The following is a 7892-nucleotide window of genomic DNA, read 5'->3' as shown; positions in this document are numbered from 1 at the left end:
ATTATTATTATGAGCTGTTTTATGGCATTTACTTAAGTGTGTTTCTTATCTGTGAAATAATTTTGTTTTCTACCAAAGTCATTTTCCATTAAGGTAAAAAAAAAAAGTTTTACCTTTTTTCTTTTTCTTTTAAATTCAGTTTTTGCAGCTTTGATTGTTTTATTTTGGGGGAAATGTCAACTCTGATGGGCCAGACGGGCTAGATGTGGTCCGCGGGCTGCCAGTTGCCCATCCTTGCGCAACAGAATGTGACCTAATCAGCTATTGCAGCTAATTAAAGAGTACCTTTAAAGCAGTCCTGGGTGATCATTTGACACCACTTTCAAACCACCTACTTGCACCGTGTGCCCATCTACGGTTCCCGAAGCCAGTCTGATCTGGCCTTACATCCTGTGTTATTGTAGACTATAAGCCTTCAGTGAAATGCAACCACTTCCTTTGCTGTCCTCTAACAGGGTGAAAACAATATGACATATCAAGTGGAAAAATGAGCCACACGCCAAAGATCTGAAAGCACATCAGACGACGAGCCAGACAGCGAGGCATAAGCTGTCTTATTATAGTCCTGAAGGAAACATGAATAGATGTAGCACTCTGCTTTACCTCTGCCCTCAATTAATTCTCATGAATCCAGCCACCATGTATTAAAATGGCCAGATGCTAGGATGGATTCTGTTGGGAGCAATGGCATGCAACAAAGTGATATGAATCATCCCCCCCACCCCCAGCACACACGCTGTGCAGCAACACACTCTCACAGGGCTGGTGACACAATTTATGGAAAAAGCAAAACAAGACACAGTCACCCGAGAATGAATGAAGTGTCAAAGTAGAAACACTGCTTTAAAAAAACAAACAAACGTGAATTTAACGTATAATTTCCACCATAAAACTGCAAACCTGTGGCTTTATCAGATTCAGTAAAACTACCAATGCAAACAGGAGGTTCGGTGGCACGAGTCAGGCCATGTTAAATATTCAAACAGATAATCATCTGTGGATTAGCCTCGTTTTGGCTCGGAGGACTCCACTTGACAATTGACTCTCTGTCGAAATGGTGCAACCAGGAGAATTTTTAAACCCTTCTGTGAGTTTCCCCTCAAACACCTTTGGTCACTTTGATTTTTATTTTAATTTTTTATTATTCTCCAAGAGTTTAATTTGAGCTGTATTTGAAAGCATACATTTAGTGTGCAAAAATAAATACTTTTAAAAAGAGTTGTAAAAATTGCAATTATTCAACACTATACGCTAATAATGAAACCTTTTCTGTTCCATAGATTCAGTCCTGTTAAAGGGGGGATATCTGAGAGCTTTTTAAGATTGATCGAACATGATTTATTTCACCTTCTGTCCAATCTTAATACACACCAAGATAACTACAATTATTGAAAGTTATTGCAATTGTATAAGTCTTCAGGAGATAAATCGACCAACTGACCATGTAACTCCTGAAGACTTGAACATTACACTCATTCGATCAAAGACTGTTCACTGGCTGGCCTGTACTTGATAATATGGAAATATGCTACCTTAAAATGCTGCTGAACGTTTTTGAACACAATTGCTGCTGCTTTATCAAGCTATGTGAACTATTTGCCCGGACTCAATAGTTCCTTTTGTCTTTTGTTTAGACCTTTTGTAAATCTGAACCAAGGRCACCAAACAAAATTTCATTGGGCATAATGACAATAAAGATTYTTGATGGTCTTGACTTGACGTGCGGCCAATTGGAAAGTGAGGTGACAAGAATAMAGAAGACAAAACAACTAACAGAAAGTCCGTGGTTTCATTCATTCCTTCATTCCTTCATTACTTCTTCCTCGTCGGCCCTGTTTTCTCTGAACTCACGTTTAATCCTGAGAGATATTGCGAGATTTCCCATTGGACCAAAGGACCAAACCTCTATCTATGATTTTTGTTATCATCATTATGGAGTCTCTCAAGTTTTGAGAATCAACTACCAATTTTAAAAGATAGATAGGTAGGTAGGTAGGTAGGCAAGCAGGCAGTCAGGCAGACGTTATTGTCTGTCCCAAAGGCAACATAAAATTGTCTTCAACAGGGCTTCACGTTAAAAAAACATACAATACAAGCAATGACAGAGTGATAATAAAACCCATATCCATACAAAACAACCAAAATWAAAACAGTCCTAAAAATGGGGGGTGATGTATGCCATGTTTATGCCAAGTGAACCTTACTGTACGGTTAACACTAAATGGCGTTCGGCCTGAATCATTTATTATCAGCTCTAAAACAGAAGCTTTGGCATTTTAAATATGTTCATCAGACTGTGGATCCCCCTTTTTGAAATGATAATGTTTATAAATCTCCACATCTTTAGATATCCATCTTCCATTGTGACTTTCTTTTTTAAAATCAAAGGCCATTTGAGAGCGGGAATCAAAACATTATAGTCATATTCAGCTTCTGTTGCCCTAATTGGTATGAAGAGTACAATCTGATAAGCTGTAAAATCGTGACTTACATGCAGCTTTACGAGAGACAGAAATAACATTTATGAGCATGTATTCCCTGCCAAAAACTTATTTTCTTTCTCTCTCTCTCTCTCTCTCTTGGCATGAGTTTCCACATTATGAAGTCTCTATCTGCCTCGTAGCTCCTGCACCTGCACTTACCACGAAATCTCRACTAAACTGCCTTTTTTTTAAAACCAAATAATAAACTCCACCTTGTTGAGATTTAGTGTTTTATAACCAGCCACAAAGCCACCTACAGTTAAACGCCCATGTTGCCCCTATATGCCGATCTGTGCCGTGCCGCTCCATCTGGGCCGTGTGAGGTCACTGCACACGCCACCTGCTCCGATCAGGTTCTCGCCTCGGCTCCTGGGTGGCAACTCGGGCACGTGTAGAGAGGCAGATGTATAGATTTAGTGCTACAAATGCCCTGAGATAACCATAAACACACACACATGCGTAAACATCGGTGTGTGTTGTTTTACGGCGGATGACTGGCTCGCTCTCGCACGATCCGTACAACTTAACATTTTCAGTCGCAGAGCGTTTTTATGGGTTTCTGTGCAATTTTGTGTTTAATGAGACTTACTGTATGTGGTTCACTAATTTAGGAAGACAATTGCTCTTTGCATGCTCAGGTGGACTTAATGGGCTTACAAGAGTAAAAATTGGATTGGGGTTAGCATATTCCATGGAGTGAGTCTCTCATTACAGGAATGTATTGTCAGAATTTACCTTCATAAAAACAGTGTCCGTGCAGGAAAAAGGAACAAAAGAAAGAACAATTATTTTTAACAAGCACTATTTATTCTAAATCTGATTGCGCAATTAACCGGATCGCCAGGAAAAATCCCAACGTGACCAATAACAGAGACAAATAACGGAGACAATAACATTTAGCAGGGAGAGACAATTACTCCAGCACTAAAACCCGTCAGTCCTCCCAACAGGATAAAAGAAAAAAAGCCAACCATGTTTGACATATCCACAAATAGTTTGTTTTTATTTCACCGAGGTCATGTTGCCTATACACATCCTGTTGATACTGTATACACGACTCGTACTACCACCTGTCCTTTTCATTGTCTCCGAATAGACAAAGAAATTTGGCCCAAAGGACTTGAGTTGCCTCGTTTGAGCTTTCCCACCCTAAACAAAAGAAACCGATTCTTCCAGTCTTGGCTGGGGATAAATTGTTCCAAAGGAGAGTTGTGTTGTTATTCTGCGGCTCATTTGGAATTAGCTTGAAGGGATGTGTCRAGACGTTTTCATGAGGTCTGTGAAATGTTTATGAGCTATTGCTACGTCACACTGCAGGCAAACACGACCAAAATCTGATTTTTTTTTTTGCCTCATGCGACCCATGTCCAAATTTTTTTTCCTGACAATCTGAATGTGACAAATCTGAGTTTTTCAAAGAAAGTTCAGTCTGAACTCTCATCTCATTTCATCCAACTTTTACTTCAGTGAGGTGGGGGTGAGTGGATCGATCCAAATATTTAGAATATTAATACCAACATTGTTTCAATCTTGTAACTCCACACGTTTCCAGCTATGGAATTGAAGTCTAGTTGCTTTGTCTTTGTTCTTTTTATTTTCCTGATGATCATCCAGGACACGGAAATCCACAGAAATCTAGGATACTAACCTTGGTCTCGAACCGTATCAATACTAAAGTTACTGGATCAGTACTTTAGTTTTAGCATGTCACTCCCATTCCAAAAATAGAATACTGCCCCAGTGCAGCTGACCAGAGGAAGGTTCAAATGTAAACGGTGAACAAACATGTCAGATAATTATTTGATCTGCACAACTTCAGAATCGACATGCTAACATGTAGCATCCAAAAGCTACATCTGTAAACACTGAGCTGAATGTGACATCATCAGTGCTGTGAGGGGTTCAYACTGGAGTCTGATGGTCTCATTTAAAATATAATGTGAATGACCACGCAAAAACATCTGATTTAAAAACAATAATGAAAGAAATAAAAAAACGAGAACTGAGCATTAAGAGCTTGCTGCTAAAGTAGTTTAATTTTGACCAGGTGTTAGCTCATCAACCTGGTCAAAATTAAACTTTTTTCTCTAAACTGAAGTTGTTCAAAAGGTTATCTACAACAGGTAAGATGTTAATTGTTCATAACCTTTCCAGTCACTCTTAAACTATAAATTTGAACTTATCATGACTGCAGGACAACTTGTTGGTTTGTTTCTGTCACTGAAAACGTGAACAAAAGGCATTTTTAACATAACTGTTTGACTTTAAAGCTTAATTGTCTAAGGTGGCATTAATGTTTTTGCTAAGTTTTGTGTGTTCATATCTTTTGTTGTGTAACTAAATATCTCATGCACCACTGGACACATTTAGATGAAACTCTCAGAAATTAATAACTGGATGTGTCTTTACCAGTTATTACTTTTTGGATGCCATTATGCATGATACCCACTTACCATCATATCAGAGATTTAGCTCATTTATTTGTTAGAATGACTGAGTTATAAACATTTTTATGTTACCGAAACTCATTTAGCTGTGGCAGCCACCTTGAGTTGGATTAGGTCCAAATGATTATCAGGTATGATCAATTTTTGCAAGTTTACCTAAAGTTCATCCAGCGGTTCATGAGATATTTTGCTAACAGACAAGACTCCAACTACTGTTGCTCAGTTTTTTAAATTAAATATTTTATGAACGCTACAACCACCCTAAATTTTAGCCCAATATTTGTGAAACTGACCAAATTATAGCCATTTTTGATTTCTACAGTCAGTTAGCTGTGGCAGCCATCTTGGATTGTGTCCAAAGATTAATCACTTGTAGAGACATGCCCAATGACTGATTTTTGAAAGTTTCATAAAAACSTGACTGATGGTTCATTWGTTATTTTGCTAACAGACAGACAAAGTTRACTCCAGTGGTTGATGCCAAAGTTTTAAACACAGATGTCACATGATCAGWTGGTGCTTAAGRTYTMAGTTGTGGATAWGTCTCYGCTACTACCACACCAAATATTAGTTTTAAATCTGTACAATTGACTGAAGTACAACTATTTATATGTTACATGAGGATAATCAGCTGTGGCGACTATCTTAAGTCGAGATGTCTCCAAAATCAAATCATTTATAAATATCCATCTAATGATCACTTCAGGAAAGTTTTATGAAAATCCGCCCAGTTGTACGTTAGATATTTTGCTAACAGACACGACAGACAGGCTATTTGAACTGACGTATAACAGAATGCTTCTTGTGTTTGATGCACGCTGTGYTTTAAATGGGCAGATTCTGAGCTGGTTTTAAGGTGGAACTTTTTTTTTCTCTTCGCCTCAATCTTGCGCGCKTGTGTGTACGCGCGTGTCTCTGCGTGTGTGTGGATTATTTTTTTCTTTTTTTTTCCTCCTTACTCCTGCCAGACTCCGCCCGCTCCCCGCGCGTCACCCGGCCGAGTGGAGCGGACGCGGAGTCACTCCCCTGCCTACTTTTAATAGCTTTGTCATGTGATGGAAAGCAGTTGTAAGACAGGTGCCCTCGGTTCATTCTCGGCGAGGGGCAGCAGTCGCCTGCGTGAGAGCGAGTGGGAAGCGCGAGTGGATTTGGCTTTTTTTTTTCTTCATTTCTTTTTTTTTTTTTTTTTTTTTTTTTCCTTTTTTTGTTTTTGGGGGGTTTTCGGGGACCGTCATTCACAGTGGCTGAATGGCGTGGGACAGGTGTAACCAGGACTCTGTGTGGAGAGAATTAGAGGTGAGAAAATAATAATCCCGACTTTTTCTTTTCCCTGTCTTTTCTATTTTTATTTTTCAACCTTTGGAAACCTTCTTTAAAAAAAAAAAAAAAAAAATTCTGGAATCATGGACAAGTCTCTGCTGTCCGAGACTCACCGGTGTTGGTGCGCGTTTGGACGCGGCTGAGGATGCGAAGGATCGATCCACACGCGCGCACACACACATATATATCTGACAAGAGGGGATCTTTATGATGTTGCCAGAAACGTTGCACGGGGGGGTTCAGGACCATCTATTTTCTCTCATTTAGAGGATCTGCTCAGTGCGTGCGTGCTCCTGGTGCAGAGAGGTGCTTTCGGCTCGAAATGTCTCGAAGTCAGGCTCCCACGGACGTACCCCCCCCCCTCCCCCCCCCCCTTTCCTCTGATGAATGTCTGGAGAGGTGTTGTTTCTGGAGCTTTTTGCGCGCGGTGAGGCGTGTTTTGGCGCAGGAGCATCACCGGTTCTGAGCGGGCTGMGCCGGCAGCCAGCATCCAGAGCGGCGCATGGAGCGCAGCCTTATGGGAGAGCAGCAGCCTCCAAATAAAGTCGGTGGTTTTGTTTTCATGTTGGGTGATTTAACGCAGATTCCTTTCCTGTTTAATGTCTCCAGTCGACTTTTATTGTCTTATCTTACCTGGCTGAAGGTATTTTTTTTTTGTAAATAACTGGAGGCTTTGTCGGCATGAGTTCTTTGATGTTTCAGTTGTCATGAAATCGCTGCAGTCTGGTTCGTGCATGACAAACTTGCATAATAAAGATTATTGTTTGGAAAGGTTCGCCATAATTCAGCTTCAGGGGGAGTTTGATCTCAAAGCGTTTTTTAAAAATCCATTCTTGGTTTTGTTTGTGCTTTTATTTTATTTATTTTTTTGTTGTTTACATTTTTTATTTTGCATGTTTGCAGATTAAAAGCTGCCATCAGTGCTTCAGCTGATAACCATGATCCAAGCAGGTGTTTTCATGCGCGGCGCTGTGCGTAAATCACCGGAGCGCTGCGCTGCGTGCTGCATGGTCTGTGGAGCTGGATGGCGGCGCTATTTCATTAGTTTGCTCAAGGAATTCAGCAGGAGATAAGAGAGCACAGGACGTCCAGTTGTCAAAATACTTGAACGCTTTTGGTTACAGTTGTGTCCTGTCGGACTGGATCGGAGCCCTCAGAGTTTTCGTCTCACCGTGTGCTGCTGGCAACATTCTGAGGACATGAACTGTGACACCGATGTCTGGACGGGTTTTCTCCCCCACTTGGCACAGCGTCCTTCTCTCTAAGCTTTGCCCTGAGTCAAACCCCAACTCGAAAATCTGTGGGCCAAATACCTCATGGCTTTGCCCAGGGATATGTGTCTTATATCTTTCTTGATGCCTCCCTGTGGCGTTCTTAAACGCCTGATGCGGTCCTCTGCTTTATTATGTGTGTTTCAACTAAGACATCAGGAGAGGGTTGGATTCATGACTGTGTGAGCAAAGAGTCTAAATATTTTTTAACCCTAAATGAAAAAAACAAAACAAAACAAAAAAAATGGCAATGACAAAGTCTGGTAAAGTGCTGCAAATTTCTTCCTGTTATTTATGGTTTCAGTTAGTTTTCCAAAGGTTTAAACAAAGGCTGCACAATATATTCAACATGTCATCGCACAATCATGTAG

The 7892-nt window shown here is 40.4% G+C and overlaps 1 protein-coding gene across 5 annotated transcripts in view; it reads left to right on the top strand.

Moving 5' to 3' along the window:
* The first annotated feature begins 5861 nt into the window (after positions 1-5861).
* Positions 5862-7892, top strand: part of ppargc1a (peroxisome proliferator-activated receptor gamma, coactivator 1 alpha) — a 50159-nt gene continuing 48128 nt past the window's right edge. The window contains exon 1 of one of the 5 annotated variants that reach the window (XM_014004369.1): positions 5862-6226. In XM_014004369.1, the coding sequence (XP_013859823.1) occupies positions 6179-6226 (48 nt within the window). In that variant the 5' untranslated portion in view covers positions 5862-6178. Of the gene's footprint in view, positions 6227-6644; positions 6795-7892 lie in introns of those variants that run through there. The other 4 variants (XM_014004368.1, XM_014004373.1, XM_014004371.1 and 1 more) reach the window with 4 other exon arrangements.

This window comes from Austrofundulus limnaeus, unplaced genomic scaffold, assembly GCF_001266775.1.
Source record: "Austrofundulus limnaeus strain Quisiro unplaced genomic scaffold, Austrofundulus_limnaeus-1.0 Scaffold23, whole genome shotgun sequence".
Taxonomy (NCBI): Eukaryota; Metazoa; Chordata; class Actinopteri; order Cyprinodontiformes; family Rivulidae; genus Austrofundulus; species Austrofundulus limnaeus.
This window is presented reverse-complemented; position numbering and strand designations above follow the sequence as displayed.